The 21,873-nt window shown below is 41.1% G+C and overlaps 1 protein-coding gene across 2 annotated transcripts; it reads left to right on the forward strand.

Annotated features, from left to right (window-relative positions):
- The first annotated feature begins 698 nt into the window (after positions 1-698).
- LOC106576939 (synaptic vesicular amine transporter) lies at positions 699-20,038 on the forward strand. 2 transcript variants are annotated; one of them, XM_014154481.2, is made up of 16 exons: positions 699-861; positions 1,163-1,336; positions 4,215-4,575; positions 6,523-6,581; positions 6,711-6,794; positions 7,443-7,535; positions 7,636-7,725; positions 7,833-7,876; positions 9,404-9,464; positions 10,149-10,244; positions 10,957-11,035; positions 11,566-11,617; positions 12,129-12,192; positions 12,299-12,418; positions 12,854-12,987; positions 18,104-20,038. In XM_014154481.2, the coding sequence occupies exons 2-16, from the start codon at positions 1,204-1,206 to the stop codon at positions 18,200-18,202; spliced, it is 1,569 nt and encodes a 522-aa protein (XP_014009956.1). In that variant the 5' UTR covers positions 699-861; positions 1,163-1,203; the 3' UTR covers positions 18,203-20,038. The 2 variants fall into 2 exon arrangements, with proteins under 2 accessions (XP_014009956.1, XP_014009957.1); XM_014154482.2 differs by lacking the exon at positions 18,104-20,038 and adding an exon at positions 13,181-14,428.
- Positions 20,039-21,873: the final 1,835 nt, after the last annotated feature.

Genomic DNA, 21,873 nt, shown 5'->3' on the forward strand with positions numbered 1-21,873 from the left:
TCCTTTTCAAAATAGACAAGAGTTTAGTAATTGAGAGATGATTCTGCACTGATCTTGCATAAAAAGATAGGAAGACGAGGGTCTCTGATAAACGCAGAGAGCGAACGCTCAGGAGGTCAAGTCATATGGTTGATAAAAAAGTGATTTTGATGAGGCAGGAGTGGTCAACCGTGTAAAAACGGGGTCTGACAGGCTTTGTGAGGGTTGACGGTTGGCCTGACAGGTTTTGTAACGGTTGACTGTTGCCAAAAGGGAGCTAGTTTTACCTAGTTCCCACGGGTTCCATATCGGTGGCATCTATATAACATTGTAGAGATGCTGTCGCTGTATTGAAACATGGGAAGTTACAAGTGTGTGTGTGTTCTTTCTCCAGCTTTTGGTTCGCAGCCCCACGCGAAATATATTTTAAGCGTGTTCCACATTGCTCGCGTGCTAGCAAGCACACGCACACACACACACACACACTGCACATATATAGGTTATTTCTTATGTATGACAATGAATGAACCGTATTTGATTTACATAGTCAACAAAATGCTAAATTGTCAGTATCGTACTGTTACTCTGATAAACTGTAGTTGGATTCAAAATGATAATGATATCCCTCAGAAGTGTAAGAAACTAAAAACTTTAATTTCATATCATGCACATCATCAAAACCCCGACTCCCACATTTCGATTTCGACTTTGTCTTCAATGTTATTTGATTGTGCGTATCGCTCACTGTGATGCTGTATGTGAGGATGTTCATGATAAAGGTTGCATGACGTCAAGGAGCATTCAAGTAACTAAAACGCACCGCATCTATCGTTCCTTTCGGATTTGCGGTCGCAAAGGGATTTTTGCTAATGTGCATCTAAGGTAAGATTTCAACCATTATGGCACTTTTAACACATTTCAGGTCACGATCTCTTGAAGCAGATGTCCCAATTTCTACTTTATTCCACTGGCACATAAGCGATTTATATTAGTCTACTCCACTCTCTATAAGGGTATTTTACATTGCCTTGTGTGAGATCTATACAATCTATACAAAATGAACATTTATTTATTTGACATTTTAACGTGCGTAATTTGCCATTAGGCTTCTATACTATAGTAGCCTACATTTTTTGTTTCCAGACTGTCACTCTCTGGTGTCCATAACGTTTGTTCTTTTCAGAGCGAATATTTTTTTCACTTGCTCCTTTGTGGACTCTAAAAATGGGAAGATTAGACACACTGAGAGAATTTAATTTATTGTCATGGATGAGAGAGGAAAGACAATCGAGGAAGTTGATCCTGGTCATCGTTTTCATCGCCTTGCTGCTGGATAATATGCTTCTAACGGTGGTCGGTAGGTGCAACTTTGGATAAAGTATTTTCACACTGCTTACCTGTTGCGTCAACTGTTATTTCACCCATTGAAGTTCGCATAAAAATGCATTTCTAAAACCAATTCGAGTCCGTTGCTAGCCTAAATAACCCATAAACAATTTGGACACATAACAGATATTAATTTGAACCATGCAATGTTTTGTTATTTCCATTTTAAGAAGGTAGTATTCTCCTCTTTGTTTCGAGTAGTTCAATTATTAATTTTGGTGCGGAACAAAAGTTATTCATGTCAGCGTCCTGGCTATTGCTTTCCAATAAGAAATAAATAAACTACGCTAGTCTAAAGCCTATGATTTGCTCATAATTTAGCCTTGCCTGAAGTTTTGTAATAATATACGAAATTAGACACTAGCTACTTCAGTTCTTACCTTTACATAGACCTGGTCATATAATTTAATTTAATTCAAATAAGATACACATTGATTGGTTTGTCATCCGATATCCAATATTAGATATGACAATGAGTAAGAATGAATGCATCAAATATTTCATAAATCAAACAGATTATGAATTAAAATGCTATTATACCCATAATAACATATTAGTAGGCGGCCAATGTGCAACAATGTTGTTTCCTAAACGTTTAATCTGTCCATTATGATTAGTCATGTTATCAGATTGCGTCAAATTGCTTACAACCTTAGGCATTTTCAAACGATTTAGCCTATAGTGTAAAGCTTCACAAGGATATGAATTGTTCAAAATGTAACAAAATGTATATTGCCTTTCACGTTGCCAAGTAAAGAGTAATTATTAATTGAAATCTGGTGGACCGGGATGGTGGACCCGCTACAGACATGTGTTTGGTCCCAAGGTCCTAAATTCACTTGATTTACCTGAAAGCATCAAAACTGCCATTACAAATGAATCTCCCAGTCGTATCCGATAGATTATAGATGACATTTGATGTGTGCGTAAATGCTGTTATTTCGCGCGTGAGTACACCCTCAACGCTGGTCAGGTCTCCCGGACATGTCCATTGAGCACTGGATACAGGTGCGCGTTGGAAGAAAGTCAGAATATGTCAGCCAGAAATTACTATAGAGTAGCTAGCCGTAATATGCCTATATGTGATTGGAGGCAAATCTATATACAGCAAGGGCTGTGTTGCATATTGGGTCAATGGGTTCCTGTGGCAACACCCCTCAAGGTGGGTCTGGGGGAATGCCCCTCAAGATATAAAAAAAAGCTGTGAAATGGTTGTTTCTGGTGAATTTCTAAGGGAAAATACATCCAAAAATGTCCTGATAATTTGGTCAATATACCCCAACCACAACTGAAATACCAAAATTACTTTTAACTGTGTTGTTACTCTTAACAGTTCAGAAAGTCACCACCACAACCCTTCTTTAACTACATTTAAATGTCAAAACCCATTCATCTATTTGTGTACCCTTCACCATGGTTGGCTAGTACATGGTCTTGAATAACTAATTTCCCAATACTGAACTAATTTAAAAGGAGTCGAGGCAATCTGAGTACAGGAACTTCTCACTTGGTTACACAATTTTATTGCAATATTATTTCATACAATAATTCAGTGACAGTCAAAATATAACTCCTCAATAAGGAATAAAATGCTATAGCAATAGACTTCAAAATAAATAAATGAGTATGCCATCATGCTCAAGAAATAGCCTTCAAGATATCCCAATTAGTATGGCCTCATGCTCAAGCAATAGACTTCAAAAATGCATAGCAACAACTCATTGTCATTCACCATCAAGTAAAAAACACACACATTCAAAAACAGTTAATAACCGGTTGCAACCTTATACAAAGGTGGGCATATAGTGGTACAGAGAGGGGTCAGATCTTTAGTCTCAATTCACTTAAATGCACTAAATACCTTTTTATGCATGTCACTGGTTTCCTATCTATGGAATCCAGCATGGTTCAATTTGCTTTCTCACCTGATGACCTGTTCGTCCTCTCCCTGCCTCAACATGGGCGGTGCTCTCTCTCTCGCCCTCTCTCTATACGACCTGTCTCTGACCCCTGCCATGACAACCAAATTAAATCAGAATGTGGGCAACAACATTTGTTATAGCACTTGGGCACCAGTCTATTAGGAATTGTACAGTGTAGTTAGCTAGCTAGCTGTGTAGCCATTTATTCATTTACAGTCTTTTGCACTCCCAAAAATAAACTAATGTACAGCACTTTTCTCCTCTTTGGTGTTGGCACCTCCATTAAAGGAACTATCTACTTTTTCACTAAGGTGAACACTGACTCACTGAGTGCTGCTCATCTGAAACTGCAGTTGAAAAGATCCAGATACTGTGCTAGCTTTGGTGCTAGCTTAGCTAGCAAATTTAGCTTACGTTAGCCTAGCTACAATAGCCAACCTAACATTGCATGCATCGTATAACTTGTATAAAACTATTTTTACACACTATTATCTCATCACCATTAGTTTGCTAGTTACACAACAACATAGGAATACATCTATGACATGTTCATGAAGTTTTACTCATGCGGTCATGACCCCCTAATAATCATATCGTTACAATATCATAAAAACATGATAATAACATAATAATATGAAAATAATAGGCTAAAACCATCTTCATGGTGCCAATTATTGTGTTATCTGCCATATTTATAGCTAAATTAGTGAAATCCAATCAATCTATTCTTAACCTTTGAAAAAAATGTAGTGTGTGTCCTAATGTCCCATCCGCTACACAAATCAAATAAATACGAAATAATTTCTTAATTATATTCCCGACAGACGTTGTTCAAATTGTGGGTGGGTCTATCGGAGAGAAGTTATATCAGAATGTAGATAGAACCTTTTTCCCCCATCTCTTTTTCTGATCCTTTCTTCTTGGTAGTCCCCATCATCCCTAGCTACCTATACACAATTGATGATGCAGCAGCCAACATGGCCAAGAATCACACTACGGCCTCCCCACACACCCCTTCTGGAACCTTCCAGACCATCGTGTCCCTCTATGACAACTCTGTCAGGGTAACCAGCGGTGGCCCAATGGACTCCACACCCATACCCTTGGGTCAGACGCAGGGGGTTTCTTCTTCCACCTCGGCTCTCACACCCCACAACTCCACACAGCCCGACTGCCCCAAAGCAGACGACCAGCTGCTCAATGAGAATGTGAAAGTGGGACTACTCTTTGCCTCCAAGGCCACTGTACAGCTCATCACCAACCCCTTCATTGGGCCTCTCACCAACAGGTGGGTGAATGAAAGCTTCTAACCGTCACATTTCCCCATGTCCACACTGGTGTGTTTTCTGTTACTCACTCTTTTTCAAATACAATAGTTTTATGCTTATTTCTAGATTATTTTAAATTGAATGCCAGCTGTGAACTGGTTTGCATGGCAACTAGCTTAGCTGTATAGTCATATAATTCAGGTTTCATAAGACATGTCTATTTATGTTTCCCTTGTTCATGAAGAGCGCTGGCAGGTAGCCTAGCAGTTAAGTGCATTGGGCCAGTAAGCCAAGGTTGGTAGTTTGAATCCCCAGGCTGACTAGGTGAAAAATCTGTCAGTGTGCCCTAGAGCAAGGCACTTAACCCTAATTGCTCCTGTAAGTTGCTCTGGATAAGATCGTCTGCTAAATGACAAAAATGTAAAAGTTTTAGCATTTAAAATGATTCACTGGTGGCACTCATTTATTTTTATTTAACCTTTATTTAACTAGGCAAGTCAGTTAAGAACAAATTCTTATTTTACAATGACGGCTTAACTCTCGCCTAACCCGGACGACGCTGGGCCAATTGTGCGCCACCCTACGGGACTCCCGATCACAGCCGGTTGTGATACAGCCTGGGATCAAACCGGGGTCTGTAGTGACACCTCTAGCACTGAGATGCAGTGTCTTAGACCGCTGCGCCACTCGGGAGTATAAAGTGGTTGTTTCGTACAGTTATGACTTGATTTGACTAATAATTAAAACAAGTAGTTTTGAATTACACTAAAATGAGATGACAGCAGGCAGGCAACTTGGACCAGTGTGTGTATCTTCAGAGTTCAGGGCATAGCCACATGCAGTGTGGGTGCCTGCCAGGTCACAGTTGCTTCCTGCTAGCCCAGAGCTGAATGGTGACTAAGCTTACCCTGAGTTTGGGTACTCAGTCAAAGGTCATTATTGAATCATATTTATGTATTATCTAAGTCAAATCACAGTATACATGGAAAGAAAGATCAGTAACAGACTCTTTTCAAGTGACAGGGAGGAAAATCAAAAACGGATAACATTTATATACATTATATTACATTATATTGCTATTTTGAGACCAAATGTTATGTAAGTTAGATCTAATCCATTCTGCTCCCATGTAGCTAAATTCCTGTTTAGTGATTTGTGTTGGATTTATGCTTCCCTGCATGCATGCAGCATGCATTCAGTAAGGATCCCTGCTTTTAGGGCTTTACAAGCACTTGTAGTTATTGTTTTGAACTACTTACTGTGTTCTACAATTGCTCAAGATCGATTATACTCTAGAACAATTATTTTATAGACATACCTGTATGTCAGCACACATTCTGAAAGACCAAGGTGTCAGAGACATTACTGTGAGGTATTTTCATATGGAATGCACCCACGGGTAAAGTAAGGAATCAGTCAAGATGTGAGCTCTAGCAGTGCTCACTGCTCAGTATTGGCAAATGCATCAAGGCTAGTATTTACCGTCTCAACTGGGCACCACAATATGCTGTAATTGAAGCAAACAATAGAATCCTATTATTTCCCCTTAGTCACCTTCGGCTTGGATAAGGACAACACAAGGCAAGTCATGCATGTCAGTTACATGGAACAAGTCCCGCAGTACACACTCAAGTTGTATAACTACTGATGTGCAATTCATTGTGATACAACAGAGTTTTCCTACACAACAATAATTACAAAGCATTGACACCACACAATGGTTGTGTAAACATTTCTGTGGAGACCAACTCTCAGTTGTGTATCACGTAAATATCAGTTGTATCACAACCATTGTGGCAAATGCATTGTACATCAGTTGTACAGCTTGAGTGTGTACAGGGCCAAAGAGTATTTCTGCCCGACTGCTGCAACTAGACTGCCTAGTGTTAGATGAGCTGTAGTTATTGCTGTCTTGTTTTATATTGTATTGAACAGTATTGAGAAGGGATGTCTCCGTGTGCTTACAGAATAGGATACCAGATCCCCATGTTTGCTGGGTTCTGTATTATGTTCCTGTCAACCATCAGTAAGTATTACCTACATCCACACCCGTCACATCCACACCTGTTTTCAGATCTCACACAAGTGTTTCAATGATTTTTCATGATTGATGTTTTCTTTTGTCTGAATTTCTATTGTCGTCGTTGTTGTTAAGTGTTCGCCTTCTCATCGAGCTACACTCTGCTGTTTCTGGCCAGATCCCTGCAGGGTGTGGGCTCCTCCTGCTCCTCCGTGGCTGGTAAGGTCCTTGGCATTACCCCTGACATTTATGGATGCTTTCAGGATTAGCTTCACTTTGAGACAGCTGCGCAAGAACATACAGTTTCTCCAGAAACTTCACATTTTCATTACTGTGGGCCTACCTTGTTATGCATCTTTATGTCTCTCAAGTTGAACAATCATTTATCACAGCTCTAGTGGAGTTATTGAAAGGTGCTGTGGTAGAGGGACAAATACTCCTAATATAGCGCTGTCAAATGTCTATTCAAACAATCACAGAGGTTTTGGTTTGTTTTGTTCGAACAGCTCTGGGATAAACGAAGAGCAGTGTTTCAATACAGTGTGCTATAAAGAAATAAAATACCCTGAATGCTTTAACCAAACATATACATTTAGCCAAGTCAAATGTACCTGTGTGTCTAAGAGCTTACCCACCGGATAAAAATCTATGTGATGACAATGAATCAAGGTGGAAAATTGATTGGATTAGCAAAAAGTCATCAAAGTAAATGTATTTTTTTATTTTTTTAAATCTAAATCCAATGACATTGTGACATTTTTTGTTGATTTCATGTTGAATTCACATTAGTTGACAACTCAACCAAATGTGAATCAAAACTAGACGTCTGTGCCCAGTGGGTAGCTACATGTCCTGTTCTTCTTCTAGGGATGGGGATGCTTGCCAGTGTGTACACAGATGATGAGGAGAGGGGAAATGCCATTGGGATAGCCCTCGGTGGTCTCGCCATGGGTGTGCTGGGTATGTACGCAATTCATGATGCATTTGAGCTCTTTGTAGACTACAGTAACAGGCTACGTTTGGCCAAAACCACTGACCATCTTTACTTTCTTCCACCCAGTGGGCCCACCATTTGGCAGTGTCATGTATGAGTTTGTGGGGAAAACGGCACCTTTCCTCATTCTGGCTGTTCTGGCTGTGCTGGATGGAGGTAATGTGGCCATGTTTCTCTCTATCATGAAGCAGACATTCTGTTTTCTCCAATCAGAAGTTACCTGTTAGGGATGCTAACTAAGTTCAGACTCTGTCTCCCAACAGCACTGCAACTGTTCATTCTCCAGCCCTCAAAGGTGGAACCAGAGGTGAGTGTATGGCTATAGATTTGACAGCTCTTTTTAGGATTATTGATGTAAATTCATTGGAATTGTGTTGGAATGTGTTCACAATCACCAGATCACTGTGATATCAATAGTGTATTATATGTGATTTGATTGGGATTGGATTCGAACAGCGTTTTTCCAGATGATTAAAGTGCTTTACACCAGCAATTCTCAAGTGGGGGTCGCAACTCGCGACGGGAGGTTTTAAATGGGTCGCGGGTGTCTGAGTAAAAACAACCAAAAAAACAGTCTGAATTTAAACCACTAAATGTGTGGGTCTCTGGGATGATGGGTTACCATTCCAGTTAGAGGAGATGTGTGCCTGTGATAGAGATTCCTATCACAGCCCCTATGACTTTGGTCTATGGGGCTGATGTGTATCAGTCACCACGGATACCAAGGAGGCAGAGACCGAACCAGAGAGCTAGATGGTGGCTGTGATTGTCAGACCAATGGCGCTTAGACGTTGCTTAGTTGTGGATGATAGGGGAAGGTTGTTTATGTTTGAAATCGTTTTATGTTTGAAATTGTTGTCTTGAAGAATATTAAAAAGGAGAAAGTGGAATGGGTTTGGGTCATGACATAATCCTCACAATTAGTACATATCTGTCATTAAGCTGAGAGACGGTGTCAGAGGGACTGTGATAGAAGAATTTCTATGGTTAAAGATAATGATTAAATAATTCTACCCTGAAACCTAACTATTAGTGATATGGTCTATGTAGCATGTATAATGAGTAACTCAAATGTTCAGCATAAATCGAACTAGGTTGGACTGGGGAAGAGAGGAATGTTGGTGTGTGTGTTTAAGTAAACACCAAGAGCCATTAAACTGTGGTTGACCTGACCTAGCTTGAATTCTGAGGGTTTAAGATATGAGAGGGAGTCCCCCTCAAGGTTTCCTTAATCTCAGAGGAATGAAACTGTCGGCTGGGTGACGATCTACAGTGTTGAGAGTTCTGGGGAAGAAGATAACTAACTCTCCTTAATGTTCGTGTGTATGTGTGTGCGTAAATAAGGAGCCTGGTATATGATAGATGTCTTTGTACAATGCACTTCAGAGCGCAATCGTGAATAAACATTTTTGACTATTGTAAGCTGGGAATTCTGTCTGTTTTATTTAAACCAGAACTTTACGAACTCTGAGTTGCAGACTGAGTAGCAGTTTAAGAACAGTGAGAACATAATTCTCTTAACAGACTGATAACGGGTTGTTGTCAACACTGTGCCAGTCTTTAGTAAACTCACTGGCTATGTGTGGACATTTTCTATTCGCTACTGTAAGAGCAGAGATCCTCAGAATAGAGAGGGAAAACTGTGTTCCAGTTTGACATAAGCACAGATAGTAACCAAACATCATTGTAGAACGATGTAAAAGCACAGACAGTACTGTAGTAATTACGTACCCTATATCATATTTTGCCTGCCTTTTTTGTATTAATCAGTTTTGACATGAAACTCATGGCTCTCTGTTTAGCTCTACATTTCATGTCCCTTTTCTCTCTACAGAGCCAGAAAGGGTCTTCACTATGGAGTCTTATGAAAGATCCATACATACTCATTGCTGCAGGTAAGAACGCGTCACTTATTAATACTGTAATATTATTACTTCATTCTGAAGTACCTGCTGTGCCATTTCCCATTTCAGTCACACTAAGCAAAGAGCAAAGAGGTGGGAGAAGAATTGATTCAGATGTTCCATCAAATTCTATTTCAGCGGTTGAATTTGTGCCCTGAGCCAGGAAAACACAGTATTATTGCCAGGGAGAGTGTTGAGAGGGAGCGAGCGCTGCATGTTAGATGGGGTCATCTCTCCATTAGAGTAGATTGTGTGTGTGAGTGCGTGAGTGCGTGACTGACTGAGTGCGAGCGTCCCTGCATTGGTGCATTGGTGCATGTGTGCTTGTGCACGCATGTGCATGTGCATGTGCGTGCATGTTTGTGGTGTGTGACTGTATATGTGTGTGTGTGCTTGCTTGCACACTTGCTTGTGTGTGTTGGAGTATGTGTGATACTGAAGTACTGGGGGAAAATGCATTTATGTGTCAGTGAGCCTCCCCACCACTTAAATTACCAGGTCCTTTGGCCAGGGTGGACTAATACTTGGTATTATGTCTGAGGCTGCGGGAACGGGGGATGGTGGGGTGGGGGGGTGGGGGTGATGTGGGGGGGTGATAGGGACACACAAAAAGTGTGAAGATGGAGAATAATAGGCCCAGGGTCCACTTATCCTCAATCACATTCTGTTTTCCAGGATCCATTTGTTTTGCGAACATGGCCATCGCCATGTTAGAACCAGCGTTGCCTATTTGGATGATGGAGACCATGTGTCCAAGAAAATGGCAGCTAGGTATTTTTACATTTATTTTCCTTTTTGTCCCTCTTGACAACCCTGTTTCCCCTATTGACAATGCTGCTCATGAAACTATTCTGCCCGCTGAATGTACTTAGAATAAAGGTCCTCATTTCAACTCATGGTTTGGATTATAACTGTAGACTTGCAATAACTTCAAACAGTATGTAGGTGAACATTGAAAATATCATTGAACCTCCCATTGAAACCAAATCACTCTTTTTCTTTTCCGTCATTATTACTTATTTTATTAGTGGCGTTGCCTGTGAGGACTCGCACAGATAAAGGGGGATGAGAGAGGGGCTGGAGGAAGATGGGGGGACAGGGCAGGATATTAGGGTGTCATTTGAGGGCGAGTGTAGAGCGGGAGTGTTCATTACTGTGTCTAGGAGATGTGCTGGAGCCCTATGATGAAGGCTGATAATGTGGCTGCTTATCTGGGCCTCTCTCTCTACCCTGCTCTCTCTCTCTTCTCTCTCTCCGTCTCTCTCTCTACCCTGCTCTCTCTCCTCTCTCTGTCTCTCTGTCTCTCTCTCTCTCTCTCTACCCTGCTCTCTCTCTTTACCCTGCTCTCTCCTCTCTGTACCCTGCCCTCTCCCTCTCTCTCTCTCTCTCACTCTCAATCTTGCTCTCTCTTTCTCTCTTTCTCTCTCTCTCTCTCTCTCTCTCTCTCTCCTCCTCTCTCTCGCTCTCTCTTTCTCTCTGCTAGGCATTGCCTTCGTGCCAGCCAGCATCTCTTACCTTATTGGAACCAACATCTTTGGCGTCCTCGCACACAAGATGGGGAGGTAGGGGGGGAAATGACTCCCGTTTTTCCATCTCCTTATCTTCTCCCGCGTTGGTATCTGTTTCCTGTACTATTGAGCAACTCTGAATGAGATTTCTCTGGCAGGTTGGGTATTTGCTGTTTATTGAAGTCTCAGTGTGACAATGAGTATATGACCTCTTGGCTAATGTTTGCTTGTTTGCCGCAGTTGATCAAGTGTGCGATCTGTCACATATGAATCATTCTATTTTTAACTCACACTTTATGAAAATAAATGTATTTCAGGACTCAAATGTTGCCTGTAGCCATAGCAGTATTATTTTAGAAAGTTTGAAATAAGCAACTCCTATTTGTTTCTTAAAATGTCCTAATCCTGACTCAAAGAAAACAGATTGTGATCCATTTACTTCCTCTATTAGTTTATTTTAAGTTTAATATTCTAATAAATCTGATTTTGTGGCCTTGCGGTACAAAACAACGGTGGAGGGAGGGGAGAGGGACGTTGACTGTTGTCATTGGCAGACGCTGAACTGCTCTTTCTTCCTTTCCCAGATGGCTGTGCTCTCTCATCGGGATGGTACTAGTGGGGGTTAGCATCCTCTGTGTGAGTACTAGACACATCTTCCTCAGCTAGAATTTAGCATCCAGCACAACACAGTGCTTACCTTACCTGTTTGGCATGGCATCGTCAGTATTAGGGGGTCCATCTAAAGATTGTTTGTGTAATACTATGGGTATAGGTGAAAGCTAGGGTTTTACCAACCCAGTCATGCCAGATCAGGAATTACATAGAAGAAAGGGGGAAGTAATGATGCATTTTCAAAATATTGGAACAGTCCCATTGTCTTAATGTCCTACTATATCTCATTAGTCTCCAAATCACATTCTGAGTCTAGGGAAGGGGAGTTCGCTCAGAAGTCAACCAGCAAACAGCTAATTCTCTGGAAACAGACAATTCCATTTTCATTGTAGTGCCTTATGCAGTTGTGTTTGTGTGTGGGAAAACAAATATCCTCGAGTCCCACATAAAGAATGGTATTCTGGATAACACTGTAAACATTTGATCAATAAAACCCCTGTTCCACTCTTTACCTTGACTATGTCCTATGTCATAGGTTCCTTTTGCTAAGGACATCTATGGACTAATACTTCCGAATTTCGGTGTTGGTTTTGCAATTGGTAAGTCCATTTGTTTTCTCACTGTACAGGAAAACCGCAAATGATGAAATTAGCATCTGGTTTGTAACAGATATGACTGTATTCTCAATGTCTTGTCTCTTGTCAGGCATGGTGGATTCCTCTATGATGCCAATCATGGGCTATTTAGTGGACCTGAGACATGTGTCAGTCTATGGCACTGTGTACGCCATTGCTGATGTGGCATTCTGCATGGGCTTTGCTTTAGGTAACTCAGATGCTTGAAAATAACCCAGTCCCGTAGCATAGTCTTTTAAACATTTCTATCACACATTATTACATTTTTTTTTGTGATCAGGTTTTAATTTTGGGGTTGACAAGACAAAAAAAAAAAAGCACAAACCAAAATACACATTTATCCCCCCCAACCCCCAACCCCCTCCCCATCCCACCCACAGGACCCACTTAATTAAGTATACATATTTAAAGTAATGATTTTAAACTGCCAAGTGTTGTAGTCCATATGTTAATATTCTCTGATTTTGCACCATGCATTCTTATGTAGGTTTTTAAGGTATGGCATAGTAAGAGTTCGCAGATTTGCCGTCATGGGGATAGTTATCATCATATGTCAAAATGGGGAAAATAAGGCCTCCATATTCAACTCCCCTATAAGCTCATTAGCCTTCCTTTGCTGATGAAGGTCCGTCGGCTGGGGGCGCCATAGCGAAGAGCATTGGGTTCTCCTGGCTCATGACCATCATCGGCGTCGTGGACATCCTCTTCGCTCCCCTCTGTTACTTCCTCAGGAGTCCTCCTGGGAGGGAAGAGAAAATGGTGAGACACTGAACACCTCGTACACACGCACAAGCGCACACACATGTACACAAAGACACACATGCACACACACAAACCTACTACACACACATCTGCAGAGGTATGCATTTGAATGCGAATTACTTGTAAAGCTGCGTCTGATGCAGAGAGAACTACCATACCCACAGGCTCAAACTACTGTCGTCTTTTACAGGCAATACTACCAGGAGAAGCAGAGAGAGAGGAACTCAAAACAGAGTTTTGATCAAGAGACACATGCCTTCTTTAATTTGGCTGTCTATTTAAGTTGGCCAGTTCAAGTCTCACCATTGCTGTGTAATGCATTCTACTGCTGTTGGCCATCCCCACCCCAGCTTCCACCTGCTTTTGGTTCTCCAGACTGAATTGGTTTAGAGCGGGGGGTCTCCAGCAGGTCGATCACGAGCTACCAGTAGCTCACAGCCCACCTATGAGTAGCTCGCCAAACAATTCTGAAAGTACATGCAATTTTCACGTGTTCCACCGCAAACTGTCATAAACAAATCTCACAAGTATCTCCCAGCGACTATCTAATCAACGCAACATTGACATCATCCCACACCTGGTTAGCCACTATGGCTTAAAAAGCCAAACCTAACACATTATCTGCCAATTAATTTCCAGCAATATTTCCCCTGTCTGTCTGTGCGGTGCACGCGTTTGTCTATCACTCCTCTGTGTGTAGCCAGTTGATGTGATAACCCAATTGTGGGTGGACAGAAAACCTTCTCAATTAAATGTTAACTGCAAAGTAGGCTTACCTGGCAGAAGTATATCATGAGTAAGTATATAATTTGCATATATTATTTGTTATTTGCAAACTTTGCCATGAAGTGAGCAGCAGCAGTACAGAGCCATCTCTAGACCGGCACATTAGACAGCACATTCCTCACAGATGCTCAATTAAACCACAAGAGTGTAAGGAGGGTAGGGGGGTACTACTAAGCTGTATGGAATTGTTTTAAGAAGGTCATACCAAGGATAATTTCTCTATTTGATTTAGAATTTTAAGAACCGTTGAAGTACCCCAAAAATATATGGGAAAATGATTTGAGGCCTCCCGAGTGGCGCAGTGGTCTAAGGCACTGCATCACTACAGCCTGGGGTTTGATCTACATGGAATAACATGAAGTGTCTATCCTATATCTGACAGATATAAGAAAGATCAGGATATAAAAAATATATATATTTAACCCCTTATTTTTGTCACCTACAGACTCCATATACACTACAAGGCCAAAAGTATGTGAACACACCTTCAAATTAGTGAATTCAGCTATTTCAGCCACACCTGTTGCTGACAGGTGTTTAAAAATGAGCACACAGCAGCCATGCAATACGCCATGCAATCTCCATAGACAAACATTGGCAGTAGAATGGCCCGTACTGAAGAGCTCAGTGACTTTCAACGTGCCACTTTTCCAAGAAGTCAGTTCGTCAAATTTCTGCCCTGCAAGAGCTGCCTCGGACAACTGTAAGTGCTGTTATTGTGAAGTGGAAATGTCTAGGAGCAACAGCTCAGCCGTGAAGTTGTAGGCCACACAAGCTCACAGAACAGCTCACAGAACAGCTCACAGAACAAGACCATCGAGTGCTGAAGCGCATAGCATGTAAAAATCGTCTGTCCTCAGTTGCAACACTTAGTACCGAGTTACAAACTGCCTCTTGAAGCAACATCAGCACAAGAACTGTTCATCGGGAGCTTCATGAAATGGGTTTCCATGGCCAAGCAGCCACACACAAGCCTAAGATCACCATGCACAATGCCAAGCGTCAGCTGGAGTGGTGTAAAGCTCGCCGCAATTGGACTCTGGAACAGTGGAAACACGTTCTCTGGAGTGATGAACCATGCTTCAACATCTGGCAGTCCGACAGACGAATCTGGGTTTGGCAGATACCAGTCTGGTGGAATAATGGTCTGGGACAGTTTTTCATGGTTTGGGCTAGGCCACTTAGTTCAGTGAAGGGAAATCTTAATGCTACAGCATCACAATTCTGTGCTGCCAACTTTGTGGCAACAGTTTTGGGAAGGCCCTTTCCTGTTTCAGCATGACAATGCCCCCGTGCACAAAGCAAGGTCCATACAGAAATGGTTTGTCGAGATCGGTGTGGAAAAACCTGACTGGCCTGCACAGAGCCCTGACCTCAACCCCATCGAACACCTTTGGGATGAATTGGAACGCCGACTGCGAGCCAGGCCTAATCGCCCAACATCAGTGCCCAACCTCACTAATGCACTTGTGGCTGAATGGAAGCAAGTCCCCGCAGCAATGTTCCAACATCTAGCGGAAAACCTTCCCAGAAGAGTGGAAGCTGTTATAGGGCGACCTTCAGACGAATCTTGTGAGGCCTGTGGGTGTCCTAGAGCAAAACATGTACGTGTTTGTGAGAGTCTCACCTTTACACAGAGGGGTTATATTAGTGTCTAGCCCAAAGGGTTCGGACGCTACAGACAGAAGTAGGCAGATTGGCTGTAACGACTTCAGACGAGTCCCAAGATGCTTGTGGGGGTAGTAGAGCAAAATGGAGTAGAGCAAAACGCTACAGACGATTTTGTGATGTCTCATGATATGACAGACACCGCTCTAGCTCTGTCACATTTCACCGCAGATGCGGAAGTGTTACATAGGCTGATGGAGTAGATTGAGACGCATCCAATGCCAAAACTCAGATATCTCTAGTTTAGAACGGATGGAATTTTATGGGGATTATTTGATTATGCTAATTCGATTTTGCTGTGGGCGCTGTGGTTTTAAAAATGGCCAGATGCGCAATGAAAGGGGAATTACAAAATCCAAATTTACTAGTTTTCTTCCAGACAACCCCCCCTCCAAAAAATGTCTACTGATGTGATTTAAGCATTGACATGGACTCAGAACATCCAATTTTATTGTTTCTCAAGGAACAATTGTAATTTTGAATGTGAAAAGCCCAAAAAATTGAAAACCAGGAACATCTTTACTGAGAAAAAATCTTTTGGGAAAATATAAAACAATTTGGCGGGAAAGAAAATCACAGATTTGAAAGGGCCCCCTTAGAGTTGTTTATTAACCATTATTTTACCAGGGATATTGACAGAAAACATAGTGCACTACATTCTCTTATAGGAACACCGGGGAAGAGTTGCAGGAGACAGGAGAAGAGAGAAAAATAAAAATACATTACTAGCTCTCTGCGTTTGATTTTTCTAAAGTAGCTCTCATGCTAGAAAAGGTTGGAGACCCCTGGTTTAGAGTATGAGTAAGCTACAGTTTGTATGGGAAGGTAGAAGAGGATAGCTTATTTGTGCACATGGTGGAGGGATAGGTGGATAGATTGTGGACATGGTGGAGGGATAGGTGGATAGATTGTGGACATGGTGGAGGGATAGGTGGATAGATTGTGGACATGGTGGAGGGATAGGTGAATAGATTGTGGACATGGTGGAGGGATAGGTGGATAGATTGTGCACATGGTGGAGGGATAGGTGGATAGATTGTGGACATGGTGGAGGGATAGGTGGATAGATTGTGGACATGGTGGAGGGATAGGTGGATAGATTGTGGACATGGTGGAGGGATAGGTGGATAGATTGTGCACATGGTGGAGGGATAGGTGGATAGATTGTGCACATGGTGGAGGGATAGGTGGATAGATTGTGGACATGGTGGAGGGATAGGTGGATAGATTGTGGACATGGTGGAGGGATAGGTGGATAGATTGTGGACATGGTGGAGGGATAGGTGGATAGATTGTGGACATGGTGGAGGGATAGGTGGATAGATTGTGGACATGGTGGAGGGATAGGTGGATATATTGTGGACATGGTGGAGGGATAGGTGGATAGATTGTGGACATGGTAGAGGGATAGGTGGATAGATTGTGGACATGGTGGAGGGATAGGTGGATAGATTGTGGACATGGTGGAGGGATAGGTGGATAGATTGTGGACATGGTGGAGGGATAGGTGAATAGATTGTGGACATGGTGGAGGGATAGGTGGATAGATTGTGCACATGGTGGAGGGATAGGTGGATAGATTGTGGACATGGTGGAGGGATAGGTGGATAGATTGTGGACATGGTGGAGGGATAGGTGGATAGATTGTGGACATGGTGGAGGGATAGATTGTGTGTATGTTTACAGTTTGCTGTCTTAGAAACACCACATACATGAACAGATAGCAGGGTATTGAGCCTGGTTAGAGTGTTTGAACAATATACACTGAGTCTACAAAACATTATCAACACCTACTCTTTCCATGACATAGAGTGACCAGGTGAATCCAGGTGAAAGCTATGATCACTTATTGATGTCACCTGTTAAATCCACTTCAATCAGTGTAGATGAAGGGGAGGGGAAAGGTTAAAGAAGGATTTTTAAGCCTTGAGACAATTGAGATATGGATTGTGTATGTATGCTGTTCAGAGGGTGAATGGGCAAGACAAAAGACTTATGTGCCTTTGAACAGGATACGGTAGTAGGTGCCTGGCACACCAGTTTGTGTCAAGAACTGCAACGCTGATGGGTTTTTCATGCTCAGCAGTTTCCCGTGTGTATCAAGAATGGTCCACCACCCAAAGGACATCCAGCCAACTTGACAACTGTGGGAAGCATTGGAGTCAACATGGGCCAGCATCCCGGTGGAACTCTTTCAACACCTTATAGAGTCTGACGAATTGATGATGTTCTGAGGCCAAATGGGTGGGGGCTAAATATTAGGAAGGTGTTATTTAATGTTTTGTACACTCAGGGTAGCTTCCCCTTTGGTTGCACATTTTGGGGGTAGATGGTGGTAGTGAATCTACATAGTTTGAAAAGCTTTTATAAATTGCACATGGGTGTCTCTGTAACTAGATATTGTGAAAAAGGTTCAAAGAATTATGCCTCTCGAGGCAGACTAATAAATTGGCCTAGGTAGTTGTCTTTCATCAAAGCTACATGACTGTATACGATGCAACCACAGTACAAAGCTCTTTGTTTTCAAACGAGACATCTTTCATCTCTGATACTTTTGTCCTTGATAACAAATTATTGGTGACCATTTCATTCTCTTTTTCCATTTATGGTAAAAAAATTAGGGTTGTACTCTGACTCTAGACAATTGTTTTCTTCTCAGGCCATCTTGATGGACTCCAACTGCGCAATGAAGACCCGATCATACTCAACACAAGGGAACACAGAGTACGAAGAGATGGAGACAGAGTATGATGAGTAGTAATGGACACCAGACAGGTATGTTACCTTCCAGAGGATCTATTTTGTTGTACAAAAACAGAGATAAAAATCCAAAATCCAAAAAAAACAGCAAAGCTGTTTCGATGTGAATGTCTCATGTGCGGTCGGTCTTCACTGTTCTATGTCATTGTGATCGTACGACTGGAGCAAACCAAAGTTGTTCTCATCCCTCTGTGGTCACAAGCATGTTGCTTGTGTTTATTTTTAGCCAACAGCCTTATCCAATGGAAGTGGAACATGTGTCAAAACAGGGTTTTCATAGGCCCTAATAGTAGAACGTTGTGAGTCATATTTACTGGATAGTTCAGCTGAGGGTGATCTCATAGATCACCAAATTGTGTACTGCAGGTCAGCAAGGAGTACAAACCTGTCTTAATAATTCACCTTTTGGCCATTAACAGTCTTAATCAACATATCTAATACAGAAATATGAAAAAAATGGTACTTAGTTTCTACAAAGATAGAAGTAACTCTGACTTTGGATCAGATTTAACATCTTGAACAAGGCACTATGAGAACACTGCTTTAGTGTTTGTCATTCTATTTGTTGATTATAATTGTATTATGATGAGAGATGGTAAATGATTTAGATATAAAGTATTACATACTCTATACAAGTTACTCAATACATTTGGAATGAGAATTTGTTAACTGCTTTGGACAAGGCAAATCACAATGTATGGGTTGCATTTTACCTTGAAATTGGCCTTTTTTTCATTGATTCTACAAACATGTTTTTACATTGACATTCGAATTGAGGAAATACCTGAACTAAAACCTTTGAAGTCATAGAAAGTTATATCCCCAGAATCCAGTGCTGTCCTGGGTTGACTGCTTATGACTATTTGCATGGTATACCACATAAAAAACACAGCACCACTTCAATATCATCCTCAGTTACACCTTCCACATACAAAAATGGTTAATGAAACACATTTTCACTGTAAATAATACCTCAGCTCATAGAAAACATATTTTGCTTTTTTTATTTGTACATTTTGGAAAGCCATTTGAATGTGTGGAAAAGTAAGACTTATATCTGAGTGATTTTTGAATACAGATAATAGAATTTTATCTTTCTGTTTACCCTCAGCTCCATTTACAGACAATTGGAAACATATATCTTATAGGCTTTTCTTAATGTGTTTGTGTCAATATAATGTTTAGGTAGAAGATGTGTAACTAAGATTTTTGTTACTTTCCCTATTGATATTACAAGCCGTAAACATATACGGACACAGCTTTACTTAGTCTCTGATTAAACATCACCTTAAGGAGAGGAGAAATTCCATAAGCACTTTATCAGTCTACATATCCACACCATTTAACTCCAAGGACAGTTCTGGTATGTTAATGTTGGTTTAGCAGAGAGAGAATATTGAGGTGATCAGTCTGTTTTGTCGTGTCTGTTAGTGAGAAAACACTCTCAAAGTTTTATCAAAGATTATCAAAGCATTAACTTTATTTGTGAATTTATTGATCACTTCCAGGTCATCAATAAGTAGACCCTTTTTCTAGCTGTTTAACACACAATACGGAAAGCACAGCATACATCGTTTCCAAAATGAAATGAGTTTATTATATTGTCCAGCAGTGCATGCACACACTGAGTATACAAAACATTAGGAACACCTTCCTAATATTGAGTTGCACCCACCTATTTTGCCCTCAGAATAGCCTCAATATGTTGGGGCAAGGCCTCTACAAGGTGTCGAAAGCTTTCCACAGGGATGCTGGCCCATGTTGACTCCAATGCTTCCCACAGTTGTGTCAAGTTGGCTGGATGTCCTTTGAGTGGTGGACCATTATTGATACACAATGGAAACTGTTGAGTGTGAAAAACCCAGCAGCGGTACAGTTCTTGACACAAACTGGTGCGCCTGGCACCTACTACCATACCCCATTAAAAGGCACTTAAATCTTTTGTCTTGCCCGTTCACCCTCTGAACAGCATACATACACAATCAATGTCTCAAGGATTTTAAAAAGAATCCTTATTTAACCTGTCTCCTCCCCTTCATATAAACTGATTGAAGTGGATTTAACAAGGGTCATCAATAAGGGATCATAATGTTCACCTGGATTCACCTAGTCTGTCACAAAAAGAGCATGTGTTCTTAATGTTTTGTATACTCAGCATACATTCACACTTATGTCTGAGGATTTGATTGGCTGACTGGGCCCTGGCCTGCACATGTCATTAGTGAATTTTGTGTGCCGTCAGTCACCAGTATGAATCCACAACACAGGGCCATGAAGGGGCCCTCCCCTTTACCCCACCCCCTCTCCTATTTGTCTTGAAGCAGAAAATGAAAATAGACTCATCCACTATTCTGCTTTTGTCAAGATCACGGTGATCTAACAGAAAAAGCCAGGCATACAAAGCACAGCTAATAACTGTCAAATATATATGTCATTGTTTGGTAAAGTGCATTTATTACAAACCATTATTTGGTTCTTCAAGCAAATCTGACATCTAGATATCCTGGAAATCTTTGAAAATACTTTAATGCCCTTGCCACAGAAAAGCACAATGGCCCATATTCAAAATGTCAAATAAGATTGCATTTTGAAGTATATGGACTGTTATTTGCCAAACTCTGGGTTTGCTGGATTGCAGGTCTGTTTTAATGGACACTCAAATGAGTTTCATTGTATATTAATGATATAAGCAAAATTGTCTGTGGTGGAGTTGACAGAGATGATTACCTGATAACTTCAATATTAGTTGCATTATTTTCTCAAATGTATATTTAAATTCGCCGCACCCTTAATGAAAATATTCTTATGTCAAGATGGCTACCATTCAGAGAGGTTGCCGTTATTTTTGCAATAGATTGTTGGGTCATGTAGGTTACATAATTGATTATATATTGTGGAGATTAATATATTTTTTGTCATTTGTTTAGATGCGAAATATATTGCACACATGCATGTGTGTGTGTGCTCATGTTGGTGTGTGTGCCTTCTGACATGTATGTCATTGGTTTGTGTGTGTATATCAAATACTTACTAACTGGTACAAAAAAACTAATGTTGACATTTTATAATCTGGACTGGTTGTTTGTGTAAAGTGTGCTGATTGTGTAATATATGTTGATACTCAGTGGGGATGGGAAACAAAAATAAATGTTGTATACTCTGAAAAAGTGTTTGGATGGAATATGTTAACATTGGATGTCTTTTTTAAGCAATACATTCAACCAACCTAAGTTTGATAGATGTTTTTTTTAGTATGATTAATTGTTGACTGAGGAGAAATGACACCTATTCTTGATGTCTTTGAAGCAGTAGTGGGAGACATGAGGATGTTGGGGGAGCACACTATGAGGAGTGGGGGGGGGTCACCAGTTCCCCATGTTCGAGACAACACACTCTAATCATCATGTCCATCTCACCACTGGGCTCCAATTACTTACCAGATGCTCAAACAATGATTTCCCATTCCACCAAGGAACTGTCAAATATAAACAATGATTTCCCATTCCACCAAGGAACCTTAACAGTTGACACAAGACCGATGGCTGTCTTATCTTTCCCTGTGTCTACAGAACGTCCATCAGACCAATGTAATGTTAAACTGACTGAGAAAATACCTTCGTCTTACAGTACGTTCAGTATTGCTTAATTCAAAGAGTATTTAGAGTAGGA

The sequence above is a fragment of the Salmo salar genome, chromosome ssa18 (assembly GCF_905237065.1).
Source record: "Salmo salar chromosome ssa18, Ssal_v3.1, whole genome shotgun sequence".
NCBI lineage: Eukaryota > Metazoa > Chordata > Actinopteri > Salmoniformes > Salmonidae > Salmo > Salmo salar.